At 46.0% G+C, this 27,508-nt stretch overlaps 1 protein-coding gene across 1 annotated transcript in view; it reads left to right on the top strand.

Annotated features, from left to right (window-relative positions):
* The first annotated feature begins 6,176 nt into the window (after window positions 1-6,176).
* The window catches only part of LOC110525061 (transducin-like enhancer protein 4), a 132,597-nt gene continuing 111,265 nt past the window's right edge, over window positions 6,177-27,508 (top strand). The window contains exons 1-3 of the mRNA XM_036979170.1: window positions 6,177-6,831; window positions 23,197-23,294; window positions 26,567-26,630. Of these exons, the coding sequence (XP_036835065.1) occupies window positions 6,787-6,831; window positions 23,197-23,294; window positions 26,567-26,630 (207 nt within the window). The 5' untranslated portion in view covers window positions 6,177-6,786. The remainder of the gene's footprint in view (window positions 6,832-23,196; window positions 23,295-26,566; window positions 26,631-27,508) is intronic.

The raw sequence follows: 27,508 nt of genomic DNA, 5'->3' as shown, positions 1-27,508 counted from the left end.
TCTACTAGTCTACCAGTTTACAAGTCTACCAGTCTACTAGTCTACCAGATTACAAGTCTACCAGTCTACCTGTCTAACAGTCTACTAGTCTACCAGTTTACAAGTCTACCAGTCTACCAGTCTACCTGTCTAACAGTCTACTAGTCTACCAGTTTACAAGTCTACTAGTCTACCAGTTTAAAAGTATACCAGTCTACCAGTCTACCAGTGTGCCAATCTACCAGTGTACTAGTCTACCAGTCTACCAGTGTGCCAGTGTGCCAGTCGACCAGCGTACCAGTATTCCAGTGTACCAGTGTACCAGTCTACTAGTCTAACAGTCTACCAGTCTACCAGTCATTTCCCCTGTGGACTGATTGACAGACTGATATGATGACGGCCTGTTCTGCACTTCCACGCTCTGTCTATCGGCAGAGGGATACGGATAGGACATTGCCTACAGGGATAGGGATAGGTTAATGCCGAGAGAGATAGGGCTAGGACATTGCTTAGAGGGGTAGGACAGTGCCTAGAGGGGTAGGACAGTGCCTAGAGGGGTAGGACAGTGCCTAGAGGGGTAGGACAGTGCCTAGAGGGATAGGACAGTGCCTAGAGGTATAGGACAGTGCCTAGAGGGATAGGACAATGCCTATAAGGATAGGGATAGGACAGTGCCTTGAGGGAGAGGGATGGGACAGTGCCTAGATGGATAGGGATAGGAAGGTGCCTAGAGGGGTAGGGATAGGACAGTGCCTAGAGAGGTAGGGATAGGACAGTGCCTAGAGAGGTAGGGATAGGACAGTGCCTAGAGAGGTAGGGATAGGACAGTGCCTAGAGGGATAGGACAGTGCCTAGAGGGAGAGGGACAGTGCCTAGAGGGATAGGGATAGTACAGTGCCTAGGGGGATAGGACAATGCCTAAAGGGATAGGACAGTGCCTAGAGGGATAGGGATAGGACAGTGTCTAGAGGGATAGGGATAGGACAGTTTCTAGAGGGATAGGACAGTGCCTAGAGGGATAGAGATAGGACAGTGCCTAGAGGGATAGGACAGTGCCTAGAAGGATAGGGATAGGGCAGTGCCTAAAGGGAGAGGGATAGAACCGTTTCTAGAGGGATAGGACAGTGTCTAGAGGGATAGAGATAGGACAGTGCCTAGAGGGATAGAGATAGGACAGTGCCTAGAGGGATAGGACAGTGTCTAGAGGGAGAGGGATAGGACAGTGCCTAGAGGGATAGGACAGTGCATAGAAGGATAGGGATAGGACAGTGCCTAGAGGGATAGGACAGTGCCTAGAGGGAGAGGGATAGGACAGTGACTAGAGGGATAGGACAGTGCCTAGAGGGATAGGACAGTGCCTAGAGGGATAGGGCAGTGCCTGGAAGGATAGGGATAGGACAGTGCCTAGAGGGAATGGACAGTGCCTAGATGGATAGGACAGTGCCTAGAGGGATAGGGATAGTTCAGTGCCTAGAGGGAGAGGGATGGGACAGTGCCTAGAGGGATAGGGACAGGACAGTGCCTATAGGTATAAGGATAGGACAGTGCCTAGAGGGATAGGGCAGTCCCTAGAAGGATAGGACAGTGCCTAGAGGGATTGGGATAGGACGGTGCCTAGCTGGATAGGGATAGGACAGTGCCTAGAGGGATAGGGATAGGACAGTGCCTAGAGGGGTAGGGATAGGACAGTGCCTAGAGGGATAAGGATAGGACAGTGCCTAGAGGGAGAGGGATAGGGCAGTGCCTAGAGGGATAGGGATAGGACAGTGCCTAGAGGGATAGGGATAGGAAAGTGCCTAGAGGGATAGGACAGTGCCTAGAAGGATAGGGATAGGACAGTTTATAGAGAGATAAGACAGTGCCTAGGGGGAGAGGGATAGGACAGTGCCTAGAGGGATAAGGATAGGACAGTGCCTAGAGGGAGAGGGATAGGGCAGTGCCTAGAGGGAGAGGGATAGGAAAGTGCCTAGAGGGATAGGACAGTGCCTAGATGGATAGGGCAGTGTCTAGAGGGATATGACAGTGCCTAGAAGGGATAGGACAGTGCCTAGAGGGATAGGACAGTGCCTATAGGGATAGGGATAGGGATAGGACAGTGCCTAGAGGAAGTGGGATAGAACAGTTTCTAGAGGGATAGGGATAGGACAGTGCCTAGAGGGATAGGACAATGCCTATAAGGATAGGGATAGGACAGTGCCTCGAGGGAGAGGGATAGGACAGTGCCTAGAGGGATAGGGATAGGAATGTGCCTAGAGGGGTAGGGATAGGGCAGTGCCTAGAGAGGTAGGGATAGGACAGTGCCTAGAGCAATAGGGATAGGACAGTGCCTAGAGGGATTGGGATAGGGCAGTGCCTAGAGTGATAGCGATAGGACAGTGCCTAGAGGGATAGGGATAGGAAAGTGCCTAGAGGGATAGGACAGTGCCTAGAGGGAGAGGGACAGTGCCTAGAGGGATAGGGATAGTACAGTGCCTAGAGGGATAGGGATAGGACAATGCCTAAAGGGATAGGACAGTGCCTAGAGGGATAGGGATAGGACAGTGTCTAGAGGGATAGAGATAGGACAGTGAATAGAGGGAGAGGGATAGGACAGTTTCTAGAGGGATAGGACAGTGCCTAGATGGAGAGGGATGGGACAGTGCCTAGGGGGATAGGGATAGGACAGTGCCTAGGGGGATAGGACAGTGCCTAGAGGGATAGGACAGTGCCTAGAGGGATAAGGATTGGACAGTGCCTAGAGGGATAGGGACAGGACAGTGCCTAGAGGGGTAGTAATAGGACAATGCCTAGAGGGATAGGACAGTGCCTAAAGGGATAGGACAGTACCTAGAGGGATAAGGATAGGACAGCGCCTAGAGGGAGAGGGATGGGACAGTGCCTGGAGGGATACGGATAGGGCCGTACCTAGATGGATAAGGATAGGAAAGTGCCTAGAGGGATAGGACAGTTCCTGGAAGGATAGGGATAGGGCAGTGCCTAGATGGATAGGGATAAGAAAGTGCCTGGAGGGATAAGGATAGGGCAGCACCTAGAGGGATAGGGATAGAAACGTTCCTAGAGGGATAGGACAGTTCCTAGAAGGATAGGGATATGGCAGTGCCTAGAGGGATAGGACAGTGCCTGGAGGGATAGGACAGTGCCTCGAGGGATAGGACAGTGCCTCGAGGGATAGGACAGTGCCTAGAGGGATAGGACAGTGTTTAGAGGGATAGGGATAGGACAGTGCCTGGAGGGATAGAGATAGGACAGTGCCTAGAGGGATAGGACAGTGCCTAGAGGGATAGGGATAGGACAGTGCCCAGAGGCATAGGGATAGGACAGTGTCTAGAGGGATAGGACAGTGCCTAGAGGGAGTTTGTGATTATAGCTGAATAGAGCCCAAGCATCAGAATTTAATACTTACCCACTGTACGTGCCTAACTACCATGTTAATATGCAGGTATAACATTGTACCTGTCTATCTTCCATGTTACTAACCAGGTATAACACTGTACCTGCCTAACTATCATGTTAATACCCAGGTATAACACTGTACCTGCCTAACTACCATGTTAATAACCAGGTATAACACTTTACCTGCCTAACTACCATGTTACTAACCAGGTATAACACTGTACCTGCCTAACTACCATGTTAATACCCAGGTATAACACTGTACCTGCCTAACTACCATGTTACTAACCAGGTATAACACTGTACCTGCCTAACTACCATGTTAATATCCAGGTATAACACTGTACCTGCCTAACTGCCATGTTAATACCCAGGTATAACACTGTACCTGTCTAACTACCATGTTAATAACCAGGTATAACACTGTACCTCCCTAACTACCATGTTAATACGCAGGTATGACACTGTACCTGTCTAACTACCATGTTAATAACCAGGTATAACACTGTACCTGCCTAACTACCATGTTAATACGCAGGTATAACACTGTACCTGCCTAACTACCATGTTAATACCCAGGTATAACACTGTACCTGCCTAACTACCATGTTACTAACCAGGTATAACACTGTACCTGCCTAACTACCATGTTAATATCCAGGTATAACACTGTACCTGTCTAACTACCATGTTAATAACCAGGTATAACACTGTACCTGCCTAACTACCCTGTTAATACCCAGGTATAACACTGTACCTGCCTAACTACCATGTTAATAACCAGGTATAACACTGTACCTGTCTAACTACCATGTTAATAACCAGGTATAACACTGTACCTGCCTAACTACCATGTTAATATCCAGGTATAACACTGTACCTGTCTAACTACCATGTTAATAACCAGGTATAACACTGTACCTGCCTAACTACCATGTTAATACCCAGGTATAACACTGTACCTGTCTAACTACCATGTTAATACCCAGGTATAACACTGTACCTGTCTAACTACCATGTTAATACCCAGGTATAACACTGTACCTGTCTAACTACCATGTTAATAACCAGGTATAATACTGTACCTGTCTAACTACCATGTTAATAACCTGGTATAACACTGTACCTGCCTAACTACCATGTTAATACCCAGGTATAACACTGTACCTGTCTAACTTCCATGTTACTAACCAGGTATAACACTGTACCTGCCTAACTACCATGTTAATACCCAGGTATAACACTGTACCTGTCTAACTTCCATGTTACTAACCAGGTATAACACTGTACCTGCCTAACTACCATGTTAATACCCAGGTATAACACTGTACCTGTCTAACTTCCATGTTACTAACAAGGTATAACACTTTACCTGCCTAACTATCATGTTAATACGCAGGTATGACACTGTACCTGTCTAACTTCCATGTTACTAACCAGGTATAACACTGTACCTGCCTAACTACCATGTTAATACCCAGGTATAACACTGTACCTGTCTAACTTCCATGTTACTAACCAGGTATAACACTGTACCTGCCTAACTACCATGTTAATACCCAGGTATAACACTGTACCTGCCTAACTACCATGTTAATACCCAGGTATAACACTGTACCTGTCTAACTACCATGTTAATACCCAGGTATAACACTGTACCTGCCTAACTACCATGTTAATATCCAGGTATAACACTGTACCTGTCTAACTACCATGTTAATAACCAGGTATAACACTGTACCTGTCTAACTACCATGTTACTAACCAGGTATAAAGGACAAAAATCCACCAATTATATCTATACTTCACTAGCTGTCATTCAGCACTGCAATTATTCTGCGAATACTTTGTCCACAATACTACAGTCGTCTGCAGTTACCGCACTTTTACTGCAGTTTCAAAACTGCTATCTTTTTTTGCAAAGGGCCCAGCTGCTCAGTCAGAAAGTCGTTATCACAGTGGCTACTTGGAGCAAAACAACAGGCATCTCTGTCATCAGTACGCACCGGTGTCTCTCTCTGTGTATGTGTTTGCGTGTATGCGTGTGTGTGTGTGTGTGCGTGTGCGTGTGTGTGTGTATGTCTGTGTGTGTGTGTGTCTGTATGTGTGTGTGTTTGCGTGTTTGCGTCTGTGTGTGTGTGCGTGTGCGTGCGTGTGTGTGTGCGTGCGTGTATGCGTGTGTGTGTGTCAAAGAGGTTGAAGTCGTCTCTTTAAGCAGACATCTAGCAGTAATTAGCGGTGATTCTGCAGCACGCAGACAAGCAGAACAAAGCGGAAGATAATTCACTTGATGTGTTCACCGGCAGCCTGCAACACACGCCACGTTATTTTGATTGACAACTGAACTAACCTTTCCCTTGTCCCCTCGTTTCTCCGTTACACGTCAGACAGGAGGGCGTTCCTTCTCTGGGAGGGGCGTCTCCATCGAGAGATCATTGGATGCATCTTGATGTAAAGCTACGTTACCCACGTGGGGAGCCTACGTAAAACTCATTCTTCTAGATGGTGATTGGATAAGATGATGCTGATTGACAACATAATGAGACGTGCTCTGTGCTCTTCAATGATCTTATTGGCTGCTTATAAAGACTTCTGCTCCTTGTGACCATCTACCCCTCCTCGGGTCTGAGTTGCGCTGAGACGCATCAAGAAAATGTAGTTTTTTTTTTAACATAGCTTAAAGTATTCATCACTGGCTGCTGTGCGTTTTGGAACTACATATCCCAGACACAGGAGATATCGATTTTCCTTGTTATGAATATATAATAGAGTTTTTACGACTGGTTGCTTCTAAATGTGTTATCAGAAGGTGGTACCTAGACAGGGGTGGTCAGCAGGACTGACGCGGGAGCGGATGAACGGAAGGGATTTAAACCAACGGACATAACGTTTTGACAGGATGCGCTAATAACTAGAGCATCCTCCCAATACATGCAGTATTGCAAACTGCAAATGAATGAAGCTGCGTGATTGAACAGGATGTATTCGAGGATATAAGGTAGAGAAAGTGATATGGTAACCTGGTGAAGGTGAAGAAAAGACATCTAAAGAAAGCAGAGAATAGGCTACATTAATCGAAATCGATATATTCTTTGGATAGGAGAAGAGCCAACGGCATTGTAGCCTATCCAAGCTCAGCATCTGAACTCATTATACGTGGTTGCTCATCTTCTACACATGGAAGAGAGCCGAGAAAACCCGGAGCTTGTCACTTGGAGGGAGGAGTTGCATCAAATTTGACTGGTTAATTAATAGAATATATTTTTGGTGTCAGCGGAGGTGTGGAGGTTTTCCCGCGGTTGTCTGCAGAAATAGTGGCTCTCACCACCTCTACCTGCCTGCAGGTAGCTCCTAGAGACGGGGCGGATCTGTCCGTGTTCCCCGTTTGTTGGTGAACTTCGACATCTATTATTAATGATTCGGGACCTGAGCAAGATGTATCCGCAGGCACGGCACCCGGTGAGTCTCTCTGTCAGAACAACAACACCAACAACACACCCAAGACAGAGGGCTGTGCGGGGCGTGATGCCACCCCACCCGGGCCAAGCATAATCACTTTGCATCAGTTTCCGTGCCATCGCGCGGAAACTGGACAATCGCTGGCATTGTCAAATTGTCAAACCGCTGAAACTGAGAGAAGCAATGTGGGTGAATGTCTTGTGTGTATTTAAGAGTGACAGAGTGGGACAGAGAGAGAGAAAGAGAGAGCGAAATATAGAAAATATGTCTTCATCCCGCTCCCGCCCGCACCTGCATGCTTTTCATGCCACACCTGTCCGCCCGTCAACTTCTTGTCCGACTTTTGCACCTTAGGCAATATCAAAATGGGCACAGATAACCTTAGAAATAGGTTAAATGACCAGCTATTCACACTTGGCCGGTTATATTAAGCTATCGGTATTATATCAGTCAATAGGATAGACGGAGTTTGAAAATAGCAGAATTGGAGAGAGAGATAGCGGAACCTTGCGCTTTCTCTTGAGCTACGTTTTTCATATAGCCTACCTTTTAGGAGCGGGACGATTTTCAGACGGAGAGAAATATGGGTGATCAATATTTATTTCCAGGCAAAGTAGTAAACTATAGCCTAATCTGTAAATAGACCACCCAATCTACCTACTTCATCCCCATACTGTTTTTAGTTTATTTACTTTTCTGCTCTTTTGCACACCAGTATTTCTATTTGCACATCATCATCTGCTCATTAATCACTCCAGCGTTAATCTGCTAAATTGTATATTATTCGCTCCTATGGCCTATTTATTGCCTACCTCCTCATGTCTTGGGCACACACTGTATATAGACTTTCTTTTTTCAACTGTGTCATTGACTTGTTTATTGTGTTATAGTCTTGTTTATTGTTTACTCCATGTGTAACTTTGTGTTGTTGTCTGTGTCACACTGTTTGGCTTTATCTTGGCCAGGTCGCAGGTTGTAAATGAGAACTTGTTCTCAACTGGCCTACCTGGTTAAATAAAGGTGTTCTCAACTGGCCTACCTGGTTAAATAAAGGTGTTCTCAACTGTCCTACCTGGTTAAATAAAGGTGTTCTCAACTGGCCTACCAGGTTAAATAAAGGTGAAATAAAAGGTGAAATAAAAATAAAATAAATAAATACAAATATTTAGGAAGTTAATTTCCTTTGAAAGAGAACTGCCCTGTGCTTCTCCTCCCATGCATATAGTCTTCTCTATTTAATTGAGACCACAGGCACTGAACTTGCACGCCCAAAAGGATAGGTATGCGCAGCATTTACAGTGACATGGCCTCTGCAGAAGTCAGGGCATTCAAACTTCTTGCGCTTTGCAGGGCAGCGTAGACCTGTTGTGAAGGAAGTTGTCAAGGAAGTAAATTTGTGTTTATGTCAATGCGGAGCTATAGGGAGCACTCCGCATTGTTACAACATTTGGGAGGCACACGGCGATGCAATACATAGCTAATTTTGGCCTCCGCATTCCTCCAGAGGCTCCGCAATTGCATCACACCATCCATATGGTGTCTCCGACCACATTTCGGATCAAGCATAAATTGGCTTTAAAGCTTACCTTACGCTTCCCAGTCAAAGGAGTGCATGCATATATTATGACAGAATTTACACTGTTTGGCAGAATTTTTCGAAGTTCTGTCTGCGATTGGTCAACAGTAGGGTTTATTCAATGAAGTGTTTGTTGTTATTCAACAAGAGAGGAATTGTTTCCATTCACACGTTTTTTTCACTTGAGAAATACTGCACCAAAAAGAGGGACTTTGCAATTAATTGCAAATCATCTGATCACTATTCATAACATGCTGAGTATATGCAACTTGCCATCATACAAACTGAGGCAGCAGACTTTGTGAAAATTAATATTTGTGTCATTCTCAAAACTTTTGGCCACAGCTGTAGAACTCGGCTAGGCGAAGTGAAAATCTATGTTTGCATACCCTCATAAAATAACTCTGCTAAAAATGAAAAAGAAAAGCAGCAATATTACTGTTTGGCCCTACTATAGTCCAATTTCATCTGAGATCATTTAAGAAATCTGTGCAATTTGGACGTTTTTGCAGTCGCACAATTTTACATCTAACTAAAATGTTTGGTGCATTATTTTTCAAGTGAAAAAAATTTGGATGAAAACTAGTCGTCTGTCATTGAATGGAAACACTAACTTCGTTGAAGAATCCATACCGTTTCCCAGTCACCAACAAAGAGGCGTAGACTCTACCAAACTTTGCCTCGCCTCAAGAACACAGAGGATAAAGCCTACCTTTTAGGAGGAAAAGGATAAACGTCTACCTTTAGGAGAATTATTAGCATATAGGATAAAGCCTACCTGTTAGGAGTGGGTGTAACGGTGTTCGTCTATAGGAGGAGAAGAAGCGGACCAAAGCGCAGCGTGGTGGTTACTCATGTTCTTTAATTAATGGAAACTGACCGATACATGAAATAACTTAACTCTACAAAAACAACAAACGGAACGTGAAAACCTATACAGCCTATCCTGTGAAAACAAACACAGTGACAGGAACAATCACCCACAAACAAACAGTGAAACCCAGGCTACCTAAGTATGATTCTCAATCAGAGACAACTAATGACACCTGCCTCTGATTGAGAACCATACTAGGCCGAAAACATAGAACTGACCCAAAACATAGAAAAACGAACATAGACTGCCCACCCAACTCACGCCCTGACCATACTAAATAAATACAAAAAACAAAGGAAATAGAGGTCAGAACGTGACAGTACCCCCCCCCAAAGGTGCGGACTCCGGCCGCAAAACCTTGACCTATAGGGGAGGGTCTGGGTGGGCGTCTGTCCGCGGTGGCGGCTCTGGCGCGGGACGCGGACCCCACTTCGCCATTGTCTTAGTCCGCCGTATTGTCCGCCTCCGTGGCTTACTCCCCATGCCCACCCCTCTCAATGACCCCACTGGACAGAGGGGCTGCTTGGGACAGAGGGGCAGCTCGGGACAGAGGTGAAGCAGCAGCTCGGGACAGAGGGGCAGCTGCTCGGGACAGAGGGGCAGCTGCTCGGGACAGAGGGGCAGCTGCTCGGGACAGAGGGGCAGCTGCTCGGGACAGAGGGACAGCTGCTCGGGACAGAGGGACAGCTGCTCGGGACGGAGGGGCAGCTGCTCCGGGCGGAGGGGCTCTAGCGGCCCCTGGCTGACTGGCGGCACTGGCGGCCCCTGGCTGACTGGCGGCACTGGCGGCCCCTGGCTGACTGGCGGCACTGACGGCCCCTGGCTGACGGGCGGCACTGGCGGCCCCTGGTTGACTGGCGGCACTGGCGGCCCCTGGCTGACGGGCGGCACTGGCGGCCCCTGGCTGACGGGCGGCACTGGCGGCCCCTGGCTGACGGGCGGCATTGGCGGCTCCTGGCAGACGGGCGGCACTGGCGGCGCTGGGCAGACGGGCGGCACTGGCGGCGCTGGGCAGACGGGCGGCACTGGCGGCGCTGGGCAGACGGGCGGCGCTGGCGGCGCTGGGCAGACGGGCGGCGCTGGCGGCGCTGGGCAGACGGGAGGCTCCGGCAGAGGCGCCGGACAGGCGGGAGGCTCCGGCAGAGGCGCCGGACAGGCGGGAGGCTCCGGCAGAGGCGCCGGACAGGCGGGAGGCTCCGGCAGAGGCGCCGGACAGACGGGAGACTCCGGCAGCGCTGGAGAGGAGGAAGGCTCTGGTAGCGCCGGAGAGGGGGGAGACTCCGGCAGCGCTGGAGAGGAGGAAGGCTCTGGACGGATGGGCCGGAGAGACAGCCTGGTACGGGGAGCTGCCACCGGAGGGCTGGGGTGTGGAGGTGGTGACGGATAGACCGGGCCGTGCAGGCGCACTGGAGCTCTTGAGCACCGAGCCTGCCCAACCTTACCCGGTTGAATGGTCCCGGTCGCCCTGCCAGTGCGGCGAGGTGGAATAGCCCGCACTGGGCTATGCAGGCGAACCGGGGACACCGTGCGCAAGGCTGGTGCCATGTAAGCCGGCCCAAGGAGACGCACTGGAGACCAGATGCGTAGAGCCGGCTTCATGGCACTTGGCTCGATGCCCACTCTAGCCCGGCCGATACGCGGAGCTGGAATGTACCGCACCGGGCTGTGCACCCGCACTGGGGACACCGTGCGCTCCACAGCATAACACGGTGCCTGCCCGGTCTCTCTAGCCCCCCGGTAACCACAGGAAGTTGGCTCAGGTCTCCTACCTGGCGTAGCCATACTCCCTGTTAGCCCCCCCCCAAGAAATTTTTGGGGCTGACTCCCAGGCTTCCATCCACGACGCCGCGCTGCCTCCTCATACCAGCGCCTCTCCGCTTTCGCCGCCTCCCGTTCTTCCTTGGGGCGGCGATACTCTCCTGGCTGAGCCCAAGGTCCTTTACCGTCTAGTTCGTCCTCCCATGTCCAATCCTCCTCGCGCTGCTCCTGCTGCTGCTTTCTCCTTTGCCCATTACCACACCGCTTGGTCCTGTTGTGGTGGGTGATTCTGTAACGGTGTTCGTCTATAGGAGGAGAAGAAGCGGACCAAAGCGCAGCGTGGTGGTTACTCATGTTCTTTAATTAATGGAAACTGACCGATACATGAAATAACTTAACTCTACAAAAACAACAAACGGAACGTGAAAACCTATACAGCCTATCCTGTGAAAACAAACACAGTGACAGGAACAATCACCCACAAACAAACAGTGAAACCCAGGCTACCTAAGTATGATTCTCAATCAGAGACAACTAATGACACCTGCCTCTGATTGAGAACCATACTAGGCCGAAAACATAGAACTGACCCAAAACATAGAAAAACGAACATAGACTGCCCACCCAACTCACGCCCTGACCATACTAAATAAATACAAAAAACAAAGGAAATAGAGGTCAGAACGTGACAGTGGGATGATTTAAATATAGGATAAAGCCTACCTGTTAATAGCTGGACAATTTGCTTATAGGGTCAATCCTACCTTTTAGGAGTGGGATGATTTGAATAGAGGATGAAGCCTTCATTTTAGGAGTGGGATGATTTGCATAGAGGTTAAAGCCTTCCTTTTAGGAAAGGGACAATTTGCACAGATAATGCCTGCCTTTTAGGAGTGGGATGATTTGCAAAGAGGTTAAGGCCTTCCTTTTAGGAGTGGGATGATTTGCACAGAGGATAAACGTCTACTTTTAAAGAGCTTGACGATTTGCATACAGGATAAAGCCTACCCTTTAGGAGCTGGATGATTTGCATATAGGATAAAGCCTACCTTTTAGGAGTGGGATGATTTTTATACAGGCTAAAGCCTACCTTTTAGGAGTGGGATGATTTTTATACAGGCTAAAGCCTACCTTTTAGGAGTGGGATGATTTGCATACAGGCTAAAGCCTACCTTTTAGGAGTGGGATGATTTGCATATAGGAGAAAGCCTATCTTTTAAGAGTGGGACAGTTTGCATAGAGGATAAAGCCTTCATTTTAGGAGTGGGATGATTTGCATAGAGGTTAAAGCCTTCCTTTTAGGAGTGGGATGATTTGCATAGAGGATAAACGTCTACTTTTAAAGAGCTTGACGATTTGCATACAGGATAAAGCCTACCCTTTAGGAGCTGGATGATTTGCATATAGGATAAAGCCTGCCCTTTAGGAGCTGGATGATTTGCATATAGGATAAAGCCTACCCTTTAGGAGCTGGATGATTTGCATATAGGATAAAGCCTACCGTTTTAGAGTGGAACGATTTGCATATAGGATATTGCCTACCTTTCAGGAGTGGGACGATTTTCATATTGGATAAAGCCTACCTTTAAGTAGCTGGACTATTTGCATATAGGATAAACCCTACCTTTTAGGAGTGGGACGATTTGCATATAGGATAAAGGCTACCTTTTAGGAGTGGGACAATTTGCATATAGGATAAAGCCTACCTTTTAGGAGTGGGATGGTTTGCATATTGGATAAAGCCTACCTTTTAGGAGTGGAACGATTTGCATAGAGGATAAATCCTGTCTTTTAACAGCTGGACAATTTGCATAGAGGATAACCTCACTAGGGTATGAGGGACGCTAGCTTCACAGATCATCATTGTAAAGAGTTTAAACACTGTTTCCCATACTTGTTCAATGGCCCATAAACAATTACTGAACATGCACCTGTGGAACGGTCGTTAACCTCTCTAGGGTATGTGGGACGCTAGCGTCCCATCTGGCCAACATCCAGTGAGATTGCAGAGCGCCAAATTCAATTACAGAAATGCTCATTATAAAAATTCAGAAAACAAAACATATTTTAAAGATGAACTTCTTGTTAAACCAACCACAGTGTCCTATTTATAAAATGCTTTTCGGCAAAAGCATGCCTAGCCCAGAACATACCTAGCCCAGAACATAGCCCTGTTGACAAATTATTACAAACAATAACCAGCCAAGCAGAAGCGTTACAAAACTCAGAAATAGTGATAAAATTAATCCCTTACCTTTGATGATCTTTATATGGTGGCAATCAGAAGACATTAATTTACTCAATAAATGTTCCTTTTGTTCGATGAAGTCTCTTTATATCCAAAAACCTCAGTTTTGTTAGCGCGTTTTCTTCAGTAATCCACAGGCTCAAACGCAGTCAAAACAATCAGACAAAAAAATCCAAATTGTATCCGTAAAGTTCATAGAAACATGTCAAACGATGTTTATATTCAATACTCACGTTGTTTTTTAGCCTAAATGATCTATAATATTTCAACCGGACAATAACGTCAATATAAAAGGTAAACAAGAAATGCACATGCGCCTGAAAAAACTCTGCGTCACGTTAGGGTCCACTCGTTCAGACTGGTCTTACTCCCTCATTTATAAGAATACAAGCCTGAAACGATTTTTAAAGACTGTTGACATCTAGTGGAAGGCATAAGAACTGCAAATGGAGTCCTAAGTCAATGGATACTGTAATGACATTGAATAGAAGACTACAAAACCAACAAAAAAAACGACTTCTGAATTGATTTTTCTCAGGTTTTCGCCTGCCAAATCAGTTCTGTTATACTCACAGACACTATTTTAACAGTTTTGGAAACTTTAGCGTGTTTTTTCTATCCAAATCTACCAGTTATATGCATGTCATATCTTCTGGGCGCGAGTTGAAGGCCGTTTAATTTGGGCATGCTTTTCATCCAAAATACCGAATGCTGCCCCCTACCCTAGAGAGGATAAAGCCTACCTTTTAGGAGTGGGGCGATTTGCATATAGGATAATGCCAACCTTTTAGGAGTGGGGCGATTTGCATATAGGATAATGCCTACCTTTTAGGAGTGGGGCGATTTGCATATAGGATAATGCCAACCTTTTGGGAGTGGGGCGATTTGCATAGAGGATAATGCCAACCTTTTAGGAGTGGGGCGATTTGCATATAGGATAATACCAACCTTTTAGGAGTGGGGCGATTTGCATATAGGATATGCCAACCTTTTAGGAGTGGGGCGATTTGCATATAGGATAATGCCAACCTTTTAGGAGTGGGGCGATTTGCATATAGGATAATGCCAACCTTTTAGGAGTGGGGCAATTTGCATATAGGATAATGCCTACCTTTTAGGAGTGGGGCGATTTGCATATAGGATAATGCCAACCTTTTGGGAGTGGGGCGATTTGCATAGAGGATAATGCCAACCTTTTAGGAGTGGGGCGATTTGCATATAGGATAATGCCAACCTTTTAGGAGTGGGGCGATTTGCATATAGGATAAAGCCAACCTTTTAGGAGTTGGGCGATTTGTATATAGGATAATGCCTGCATTTTAGGAGTGGGGCGATTTGCATATAGGATAATGCCAACCTTTTAGGAGTGGGACGATTTTTATATAGGATAATGCCAACCTTTTAGGAGTGGGGCGATTTGCATATAGGATAATGCCTACCTTTTAGGAGTGGGACGATTTGTATATAGGATAATGCCTACCTTTTAGGAGTGGGGCGATTTGTAGGCAAAGACAAAACATTTGGCATCAATATTTATGAGCTATAAAGGCTCTTCCACTGTTATGTTCAGCTCATAGTGTCGCCTTCTACTGTCCTCCCTTCCACTAACATTCTGTTATATTCAGCTCATAGTGTCTCCTTCTACTGTCCTCCCTTCCACTGACTGTTTTATTCAGCTCATAGTGTCTCCTGTTACTGTCCTCCCTTCTACTGACTGTTATGTTCAGCTCATAGTGTCTCCTGTTACTGTCCTCCCTTCTACTGACTGTTATGTTCAGCTCATAGTGTCTCCTGTTACTGTCCTCCCTTCCACTGACATTCTGTTATGTTCAGCTCATAGTGTCTCCTGTTACTGTCCTCCCTTCCACTGACATTCTGTTATGTTCAGCTCATAGTGTCTCCTGTTACTGTCCTCTCTTCCACTGACTGTTTTATTCAGCTCATAGTGTCTCCTGTTACTGTCCTCCCTTCCACTGACTGTTATATTCAGCTCATAGTGTCTCCTGTTACTGTCATCTCTTCCACTGACTGTTTTATTCAGCTCATAGTGTCTCCTGTTACTGTCCTCTCTTCCACTGACTGTTTTATTCAGCTCATAGTGTCTCCTGTTACTGTCCTCCCTTCCACTAACATTCTGTTATATTCAGCTCATAGTGTCTCCTTCTACTGTCCTCCCTTCCACTAACATTCTGTTATGTTCAGCTCATAGTGTCTCCTGTTACTGTCCTCCCTTCCACTGACTGTTTTATTCAGCTCATAGTGTCTCCTGTTACTGTCCTCCCTTCTACTGACTGTTATGTTCAGCTCATAGTGTCTCCTGTTACTGTCCTCCCTTCCACTGACTGTTATATTCAGCTCATAGTGTCTCCTTTTACTGTCCTCCCTTCCACTAACATTCTGTTATGTTCAGCTCATAGTGTCTCCTGTTACTGTCCTCCCTTCCACTAACATTCTGTTATGTTCAGCTCATAGTGTCTCCTGTTACTGTCCTCCCTTCCACTAACATTCTGTTATGTTCAGCTCATAGTGTCTCCTGTTACTGTCCTCCCTTCCACTAACATTCTGTTATATTCAGCTCATAGTGTCTCCTTCTACTGTCCTCCCTTCCACTAACATTCTGTTATATTCAGCTCATAGTGTCTCCTTCTACTGTCCTCCCTTCCACTAACATTCTGTTATATTCAGCTCATAGTGTCTCCTTCTACTGTCCTCCCTTCCACTAACATTCTGTTATATTCAGCTCATAGTGTCTCCTTCTACTGTCCTCCCTTCCACTAACATTCTGTTATATTCAGCTCATAGTGTCTCCTGTTACTGTCCTCCCTTCCACTGACATTCTGTTATGTTCAGCTCATAGTGTCTCCTGTTACTGTCCTCCCTTCCACTAACATTCTGTTATATTCAGCTCATAGTGTCTCCTTCTACTGTCCTCCCTTCCACTAACATTCTGTTATATTCAGCTCATAGTGTCTCCTTCTACTGTCCTCCCTTCCACTAACATTCTGTTATGTTCAGCTCATAGTGTCTCCTGTTACTGTCCTCCCTTCCACTAACATTCTGTTATATTCAGCTCATAGTGTCTCCTTCTACTGTCCTCCCTTCCACTAACATTCTGTTATATTCAGCTCATAGTGTCTCCTTCTACTGTCCTCCCTTCCACTAACATTCTGTTATATTCAGCTCATAGTGTCTCCTTCTACTGTCCTCCCTTCCACTAACATTCTGTTATATTCAGCTCATAGTGTCTCCTTCTACTGTCCTCCCTTCCACTAACATTCTGTTATATTCAGCTCATAGTGTCTCCTTCTACTGTCCTCCCTTCCACTAACATTCTGTTATATTCAGCTCATAGTGTCTCCTTCTACTGTCCTCCCTTCCACTAACATTCTGTTATGTTCAGCTCATAGTGTCTCCTTCTACTGTCCTCCCTTCCACTAACATTCTGTTATGTTCAGCTCATAGTGTCTCCTGTTACTGTCCTCCCTTCCACTAACATTCTGTTATGTTCAGCTCATAGTGTCTCCTGTTACTGTCCTCCCTTCCACTAACATTCTGTTATATTCAGCTCATAGTGTCTCCTTCTACTGTCCTCCCTTCCACTAACATTCTGTTATATTCAGCTCATAGTGTCTCCTTCTACTGTCCTCCCTTCCACTAACATTCTGTTATATTCAGCTCATAGTGTCTCCTTCTACTGTCCTCCCTTCCACTAACATTCTGTTATATTCAGCTCATAGTGTCTCCTTCTACTGTCCTCCCTTCCACTAACATTCTGTTATATTCAGCTCATAGTGTCTCCTGTTACTGTCCTCCCTTCCACTGACATTCTGTTATGTTCAGCTCATAGTGTCTCCTGTTACTGTCCTCCCTTCCACTAACATTCTGTTATATTCAGCTCATAGTGTCTCCTTCTACTGTCCTCCCTTCCACTAACATTCTGTTATATTCAGCTCATAGTGTCTCCTTCTACTGTCCTCCCTTCCACTAACATTCTGTTATGTTCAGCTCATAGTGTCTCCTGTTACTGTCCTCCCTTCCACTAACATTCTGTTATATTCAGCTCATAGTGTCTCCTTCTACTGTCCTCCCTTCCACTAACATTCTGTTATATTCAGCTCATAGTGTCTCCTTCTACTGTCCTCCCTTCCACTAACATTCTGTTATATTCAGCTCATAGTGTCTCCTTCTACTGTCCTCCCTTCCACTAACATTCTGTTATATTCAGCTCATAGTGTCTCCTTCTACTGTCCTCCCTTCCACTGACATTCTGTTATGTTCAGCTCATAGTGTCTCCTTCTACTGTCCTCCCTTCCACTAACATTCTGTTATATTCAGCTCATAGTGTCTCCTTCTACTGTCCTCCCTTCCACTAACATTCTGTTATATTCAGCTCATAGTGTCTCCTTCTACTGTCCTCCCTTCCACTAACATTATGTTATATTCAGCTCATAGTGTCTCCTTCTACTGTCCTCCCTTCCACTAACATTCTGTTATATTCAGCTCATAGTGTCTCCTTCTACTGTCCTCCCTTCCACTGACATTCTGTTATGTTCAGCTCATAGTGTCTCCTTCTACTGTCCTCCCTTCCACTAACATTCTGTTATATTCAGCTCATAGTGTCTCCTTCTACTGTCCTCCCTTCCACTAACATTCTGTTATATTCAGCTCATAGTGTCTCCTGTTACTGTCCTCCCTTCCACTAACATTCTGTTATATTCAGCTCATAGTGTCTCCTTCTACTGTCCTCCCTTCCACTAACATTCTGTTATATTCAGCTCATAGTGTCTCCTTCTACTGTCCTCCCTTCCACTAACATTATGTTATGTTCAGCTCATAGTGTCTCCTTCTACTGTCCTCCCTTCCACTAACATTCTGTTATATTCAGCTCATAGTGTCTCCTTCTACTGTCCTCCCTTCCACTAACATTCTGTTATATTCAGCTCATAGTGTCTCCTTCTACTGTCCTCCCTTCCACTAACATTCTGTTATATTCAGCTCATAGTGTCTCCTTCTACTGTCCTCCCTTCCACTAACATTCTGTTATATTCAGCTCATAGTGTCTCCTTCTACTGTCCTCCCTTCCACTAACATTCTGTTATATTCAGCTCATAGTGTCTCCTTCTACTGTCCTCCCTTCCACTAACATTCTGTTATATTCAGCTCATAGTGTCTCCTTCTACTGTCCTCCCTTCCACTAACATTCTGTTATATTCAGCTCATAGTGTCTCCTTCTACTGTCCTCCCTTCCACTGACATTCTGTTATATTCAGCTCATAGTGTCTCCTTCTACTGTCCTCCCTTCCACTGACATTCTGTTATATTCAGCTCATAGTGTCTCCTTCTACGGTCCTCCCTTCCACTAACATTATGTTATATTCAGCTCATAGTGTCTCCTTCTACTGTCCTCCCTTCCACTAACATTCTGTTATATTCAGCTCATAGTGTCTCCTTCTACTGTCCTCCCTTCCACTAACATTCTGTTATATTCAGCTCATAGTGTCTCCTTCTACTGTCCTCCCTTCCACTAACATTCTGTTATATTCAGCTCATAGTGTCTCCTTCTACTGTCCTCCCTTCCACTAACATTCTGTTATATTCAGCTCATAGTGTCTCCTTCTACTGTCCTCCCTTCCACTAACATTCTGTTATATTCAGCTCATAGTGTCTCCTTCTACTGTCCTCCCTTCCACTAACATTCTGTTATATTCAGCTCATAGTGTCTCCTTCTACTGTCCTCCCTTCCACTAACATTCTGTTATATTCAGCTCATAGTGTCTCCTTCTACTGTCCTCCCTTCCACTAACATTCTGTTATATTCAGCTCATAGTGTCTCCTTCTACTGTCCTCCCTTCCACTAACATTCTGTTATATTCAGCTCATAGTGTCTCCTTCTACTGTCCTCCCTTCCACTAACATTCTGTTATATTCAGCTCATAGTGTCTCCTTCTACTGTCCTCCCTTCCACTAACATTCTGTTATATTCAGCTCATAGTGTCTCCTTCTACTGTCCTCCCTTCCACTGACATTCTGTTATATTCAGCTCATAGTGTCTCCTTCTACTGTCCTCCCTTCCACTGACATTCTGTTATATTCAGCTCATAGTGTCTCCTTCTACGGTCCTCCCTTCCACTAACATTATGTTATATTCAGCTCATAGTGTCTCCTTCTACTGTCCTCCCTTCCACTAACATTCTGTTATATTCAGCTCATAGTGTCTCCTTCTACTGTCCTCCCTTCCACTAACATTCTGTTATATTCAGCTCATAGTGTCTCCTTCTACTGTCCTCCCTTCCACTAACATTCTGTTATATTCAGCTCATAGTGTCTCCTTCTACTGTCCTCCCTTCCACTAACATTCTGTTATATTCAGCTCATAGTGTCTCCTTCTACTGTCCTCCCTTCCACTAACATTCTGTTATATTCAGCTCATAGTGTCTCCTTCTACTGTCCTCCCTTCCACTAACATTCTGTTATATTCAGCTCATAGTGTCTCCTTCTACTGTCCTCCCTTCCACTAACATTCTGTTATATTCAGCTCATAGTGTCTCCTTCTACTGTCCTCCCTTCCACTAACATTCTGTTATATTCAGCTCATAGTGTCTCCTTCTACGGTCCTCCCTTCCACTAACATTCTGTTATATTCAGCTCATAGTGTCTCCTTCTACGGTCCTCCCTTCCACTAACATTATGTTATATTCAGCTCATAGTGTCTCCTTCTACTGTCCTGACAAGAAGAAAACAGCTTTTTACACATTTTTTCAAATATATATATATATATATAAAAAATAGAACCTTGCACCTTATTTACATAAGTATTCAGACCCTTTTCTATGAGACTCTAAATTGATCTCAGGTGCATCCTGTTTCCATTGATCATCCTTGAGATGTTTCTACAACTTTAATTGGAGTCCACCTGTGGTCAATTCAATTGATTGGACATGATTTGGATGTCTTTACAAGGTCCCACAGTTGACAATGTGTGTCAGAGCAAAAACCAAGCCATGAGGTCAAAGGACATTTTCCATAGAGCTCCGAGACTCAATGGTGTCGAGTCACAGATCTGGAGAAGGGTAATAAAAAATGTCTGCAGCGTTTAAGGTGCTTCCATCCTTCTTAAACGGAATACATTTGGAAGTTTGGAACCACCAAGACTCTTCCTAGAGCTGGCTTCCCAATCTGAGCAATTTGGTGAGAGGGCCTTTGTCAGGGAGGTGACCAAGAACCCAATGGTCACTCAGCTCAAGAGTTTGTCTGTTGAGATGGGAGAACCTTCTAGAAGGACAACCCTCTCTGCAGCACTCTACCAATCAGACCTTTCCAGACAGAAGCCATTCCTTAGTAAAAGGCACATGACAGGTGTTTGCCAAAATTCACCTAAAGTCTCCCAGACCACGAGAGACAAGATTCTCTGGTCTGATGAAACCAAGATTGAACTCTTTGGCTTGAATGCCAAATGTCACATACGGAGGAAAGTTGGCACCATCCCTACGGTGAAGCATGATGGTGGCAGCAACATGCTGTGGGGATGTTATTCAGCGACAGGTATTGGGCGACTAGTCAGGATCGAGGGAAAGACGAACAGAGCAAAGTACAGAGAGATCCTTGATGAAAACCTGCTCCAGAACACTCAGGACCTCAGACTGGGGCAAAGGTTCACCTTCCAACAGGACGATGACCCTAAGCACACAGCCAAGACAACACAAGATAACAGAGCAAAGTCTTTTTTATTTTGTGTAACTTTTATTTAACCGGGTCGGCCAGTTGAGAACTTGTTCTCATTTCCAACTGCGACCTGGCCAAGATAAAGCAAAGCAGTGTGACAAAAACAACAGCACAGATTTACACATGGGATAAACAAACGTACAGTCAATAACACAATAGACAAATCTGTATACAGTGTGCGCAAATGAAGTAAGGAGGTAAGGCAATAAATAGGCCAATAGCGGCGCAGTGACTACAATTTAGCAATTTACCAGCTTCAAACAGCTGAACATATAATAGTTTTGGTTATTGAAAATATATTTCACATCGGCTCAGATGGTACAATGATTCTCTACTTTAGGGTTTCCCAAACTCGGTCCTGCGGCCCCCCCAATAGATCCACGTTTTGGGTTTTTCCCTAGCACTACACAGCGGATTCACATAACCATCATCAAGCTTTGACACTGTGTAGTGTACTCGCTTTGGGAAACTCTCTTCTGTACTATACTTGCTTGTTTTGTCACAAACTGAAATTACGCAAACTATTAGAATTTTAGCAACTAGGAAATGGTGGAGCTATTTCTGCATAGTGCAACTTTAAGTTAATTTCTTTGGAAAGATAACTGACACGTGATTCCCTGTCCATGTATAGGCAGCCTAGTCTATTTCAATTAGACATACTGTATATAGACATATAAGTACAGTTGATCTCACATCCCAACTAGGAGAGGAGAGGAAGGTTACTGACACCCAACGAGGAGAGGAGAGGAGAGGAGAGGACAGGACAGGAGAGGAGAGGAGAGGAGAGGAGAGGAGAGGAGAGGAGAGGAGAGGACTGGTCAGGATTGGACAGGACAGGAGAGGAGAGGAGAGGAGAGGAAGGTTACTGACACCCAACTAGGAGAGGAGATGAGAGGAGAGGAGAGGAGAGGAGAGGAAGGCTACTGACACCCAACTAGGAGAGGAGAGGAAGGCTACTGACACCCAACTAGGAGATGAGAGGAGAGAAGAGAAGAGAAGAGAAGAGAAGAGAGGAAGGCTACTGACACCCAACTAGGAGAGGAGAGGAGAGGAGAGGAGAGGAAGGCTACTGACACCCAACTAGGAGAGGAGAGGAGAGGAGAGGAGAGGAGAGGAAGGCTACTGAACTTGAAGCAGTGAATGCTGATGGTGTGAATAATGAACCAAAGAGTTTTAAACCCCCCCTAGAGTCGCTGTCCACGCCCCCGTTCAAACCCAGTTAGCATAATACACATTCCCCAGATAAATCTGTCTGTTTAAGTCCGTTTTCTTGACATGGGCTGTGTCTCAATCCACCACATCTGTTTAAGTCTGTTTTTCTGGCATGGGCTGTGTCTCAATCCACCCAATCTGTTTAAATTTGTTTTTCTGGCATGGGCTGTGTCTCAATCCACCCAATCTGTTTAAATTTGTTTTTCTGGCATGGGCTGTGTCTCAATCCACCCAATCTGTTTAAGTTTGTTTTTCTGGCATGGGCTGTGTCTCAATCCACCACATCTGTTTAAGTCTGTTTTTCTGGCATGGGCTGTGTCTCAATCCACCCAATCTGTTTAAGTCTGTTTTTCTGGCATGGGCTGTGTCTCAATCCACCACATCTGTTTAAGTCTGTTTTTCTGGCATGGGCTGTGTCTCAATCCACCCAATCTGTTTAAATTTGTTTTTCTGGCATGGGCTGTGTCTCAATCCACCACATCTGTTTAAGTCTGTTTTTCTGGCATGGGCTGTGTCTCAATCCACCCAATCTGTTTAAGTCTGTTTTTCTGGCATGGGCTGTGTCTCAATCCACCCAATCTGTTTAAGTCTGTTTTTCTGGCATGGGCTGTGTCTCAATCCAGCACATCTGTCGATGTCGGCCTTCAGCATCCGCGGTAAAAGGTTGCAAAGTTGCAGCGCTGTTTGTCAGACCAGGAGACATCCCGAAAATCTGACTTCACTGTAGTGGAAAGATGAGACTCTCACAAACATGGTGGTGTTCTCCGTTTTGCTCTTCGACTCCCACAAGCGTCATGGGACTCGTCGGCACTTCTGCCTGTAGAGTCCGAACTGTTTGGGCTGACCACTATTATGACCCCTCCATGGAAAGATGAGACTCTCACGAACACAATGGTGTTCTCAATTTGTTCTATGTGATGTGCTCTTATCAGGAGGGGGCTTTTGATATGTTGTTATTGTTGTTGACCCCCCCAGGTACCTCACCAGCCGGGCCAGCCCTTCAAGTTCACTGTGTCAGAGTCATGTGACCGCATCAAGGAGGAGTTTCAGTTCCTACAGGCTCAGTTTCACAGGTAACACACCCCTCATGGAGGGGGGGGGGGGGGTCTATATACTGAAGTACATATAGTGGAATACACACACACCCCAGGGCGGTCTATATAGTGGAATACACACACACCCCAAGGGGGGGTCTATATAGTGGAATACACACACACCCCAGGGCGGTCTATATAGTGGAATACACACACACCCCAGGTGGGGTCTATATAGTGGAATACACACACACCCCAGGGCGGTCTATATAGTGGAATACACACACACCCCAAGGGGGGGTCTATATAGTGGAATACACACACACCCCAGGGCGGTCTATATAGTGGAATACACACACACCCCAGGTGGGGTCTATATAGTGGAATACACACACACCCCAGGGCGGTCTATATAGTGGAATACACACACACCCCAGGTGGGGTCTATATAGTGGAATACACACACACCCCAGGGCGGTCTATATAGTGGAATACACACACACCCCAGGTGGGGTCTATATAGTGGAATACACACACACCCCAGGGGGGTCTATATAGTGGAATACACACACACCCCAGGGGGGTCTATATAGTGGAATACACACACACCCCAGGGCGGTCTATATAGTGGAATACACACACACCCCAAGGGGGGGTCTATATAGTGGAATACACACACACCCCAGGTGGGGTCTATATAGTGGAATACACACACACCCCAGGTGGGGTCTATATAGTGGAATACACACACACCCCAGGGCGGTCTATATAGTGGAATACACACACACCCCAAGGGGGGGTCTATATAGTGGAATACACACACACCCCAGGGCGGTCTATATAGTGGAATACACACACACCCCAAGGGGGGGTCTATATAGTGGAATACACACACACCCCAGGGCGGTCTATATAGTGGAATACACACACACCCCAGGGGGGGGTCTATATAGTGGAATACACACACCCCAGGGCGGTCTATATAGTGGAATACACACACACCCCAGGTGGGGTCTATATAGTGGAATACACACACACCCCAGGGCGGTCTATATAGTGGAATACACACACACCCCAAGGGGGGGTCTATATAGTGGAATACACACACACCCCAGGGCGGTCTATATAGTGGAATACACACACACCCCAAGGGGGGGTCTATATAGTGGAATACACACACCCCAGGGCGGTCTATATAGTGGAATACACACACACCCCAGGGCGGTCTATATAGTGGAATACACACACACCCCAAGGGGGGGTCTATATAGTGGAATACACACACCCCAGGGCGGTCTATATAGTGGAATACACACACACCCCAGGTGGGGTCTATATAGTGGAATACACACACACCCCAGGGCGGTCTATATAGTGGAATACACACACACCCCAGGGCGGTCTATATAGTGGAATACACACACACCCCAGGTGGGGTCTATATAGTGGAATACACACACACCCCAGGTGGGGTCTATATAGTGGAATACACACACACCCCAGGGCGGTCTATATAGTGGAATACACACACACCCCAAGGGGGGGTCTATATAGTGGAATACACACACCCCAGGGCGGTCTATATAGTGGAATACACACACACCCCAGGTGGGGTCTATATAGTGGAATACACACACACCCCAGGGCGGTCTATATAGTGAAATACACACACACCCCAGGGCGGTCTATATAGTGGAATACACACACACCCCAAGGGGGGTCTATATAGTGGAATACACACACACCCCAGGGGGGTCTATATAGTGGAATACACACACCCCAGGGCGGTCTATATAGTGGAATACACACACACCCCAGGTGGGGTCTATATAGTGGAATACACACACACCCCAGGGCGGTCTATATAGTGGAATACACACACACCCCAAGGGGGGGTCTATATAGTGGAATACACACACACCCCAGGGCGGTCTATATAGTGGAATACACACACACCCCAAGGGGGGGTCTATATAGTGGAATACACACACCCCAGGGCGGTCTATATAGTGGAATACACACACACCCCAGGGTGGTCTATATAGTGGAATACACACACACCCCAAGGGGGGGTCTATATAGTGGAATACACACACCCCAGGGCGGTCTATATAGTGGAATACACACACACCCCAGGTGGGGTCTATATAGTGGAATACACACACACCCCAGGGCGGTCTATATAGTGGAATACACACACACCCCAAGGGGGGGTCTATATAGTGGAATACACACACCCCAGGGCGGTCTATATAGTGAAACACCTGACTGTATAGTATGTGTTGATGTCTCAGACCAGACCAGACCTGACCAGACCATACTAGATCAGATTAGACCAGACCAGACCAGACCACAACCTGACTGGATAGTATGTGATGATGTCTCAGACCAGACCAGACCAGACCAGACCACAACCTGACTGGATAGTATGTGATGATGTCTCAGACCAGACCAGACCAGACCACAACCTGACTGGATAGTATGTGATGATGTCTCAGACCAGACCAGACCAGACCACAACCTGACTGGATAGTATGTGATGATGTCTCAGACCAGACCAGACCACAACCTGACTGGATAGTATGTGATGATGTCTCAGACCAGACCAGACCCTACTAGACCAGACCAGACCAGACCAACTACAACCTGACTGGATAGTATGTGATTATGTCTCAGAGCAGACCAGACCAGACCATACTAGACCATACTAGACCAGACCAGACCAGACTACAACCTGACTGGATAGTATGTGATGATGTCTCAGACCAGACCAGACCAGACCACAACCTGACTGGATAGTATGTGATGATGTCTCAGACCAGACCAGACCACAACCTGACTGGATAGTATGTGATGATGTCTCAGACCAGACCAGACCACAACCTGACTGGATAGTATGTGATGATGTCTCAGACCAGACCAGACCAGACCAGACCACAACCTGACTGGATAGTATGTGATGATGTCTCAGACCAGACCAGACCAGACCACAACCTGACTGGATAGTATGTGATGATGTCTCAGACCAGACCAGACCAGACCCTACTAGACCAGACCAGACCAGACCAACTACAACCTGACTGGATAGTATGTGATGATGTCTCAGACCAGACCAGACCACAACCTGACTGGATAGTATGTGATGATGTCTCAGACCAGACCAGACCAGACCAGACCACAACCTGACTGGATAGTATGTGATGATGTCTCAGACCAGACCAGACCATACTTGATCAGATTAGACCAGACCAGACCAGACCAGACCACAACCTGACTGGATAGTATGTGTTGATGTCTCTCTCTGTCCTCAGTCTGAAACTGGAGTGTGAGAAACTGTCCAATGAGAAGACAGAGATGCAGAGACACTATGTTATGGTGAGCTTCATGTAGTGTGTGTGTGTGTGTGTGTGTGTGTGTGTGTGTGTGTGTGTGTGTGTGTGTGTGTGTGTGTGTGTGTGTGTGTGTGTGTATGAGAGAGAGAGAGTTACAACCACTTGTATTCAATAGTTCCCTATTTCTACTTTGATAACATATTGTATTTGGATTTTTAACATTGCAGAAGGAATTTTATTTTTGTCAACCTAAGTTTACGATTTGAAACAAGTACTAGCTCTGGGGTGACAATAATGTTGTCCATGCTATTTGTCTTAATTTTCTACATTAAAATTGTAAACTTGTGTTGACAAAAATAAAATTGGTTCTGTGTGGTTCTACTGTCTGTGAGATTCTACTGTGTGGTTCTACTGTCTGTGAGATTCTACTGTGTGGTTCTACTGTCTGTGAGATTCTACTGTGTGGTTCTACTGTCTGTGAGATTATCCTGTGTGGTTCTACTGTCTGTGAGATTCTACTGTGTGGTTCTACTGTCTGTGAGATTCTACTGTGTGGTTCTACTGTCTGTGAGATTCTACTGTGTGGTTCTACTGTCTGTGAGATTCTACTGTGTGGTTCTACTGTCTGTGAGATTCTACTGTGTGGTTCTACTGTCTGTGAGATTCTACTGTGTGGTTCTACTGTCTGTGAGATTCTACTGTGTGGTTCTACTGTCTGTGAGATTCTACTGTGTGGTTCTACTGTTTGTGAGATTCTACTGTGTGGTTCTACTGTCTGTGAGATTCTACTGTGTGGTTCTACTGTCTGTGAGATTCTACTGTGTGGTTCTACTGTCTGTGAGATTATCCTGTGTGGTTCTACTGTCTGTGAGATTCTACTGTGTGGTTCTACTGTCTGTGAGATTATACTGTGTGGTTCTA

Source organism: Oncorhynchus mykiss, chromosome 6, assembly GCF_013265735.2.
Source record: "Oncorhynchus mykiss isolate Arlee chromosome 6, USDA_OmykA_1.1, whole genome shotgun sequence".
Lineage (NCBI taxonomy): Eukaryota > Metazoa > Chordata > Actinopteri > Salmoniformes > Salmonidae > Oncorhynchus > Oncorhynchus mykiss.
The sequence above is the reverse complement of the archived record's forward strand: the minus strand, read 5'-3'. Positions and strand labels throughout refer to the sequence as shown.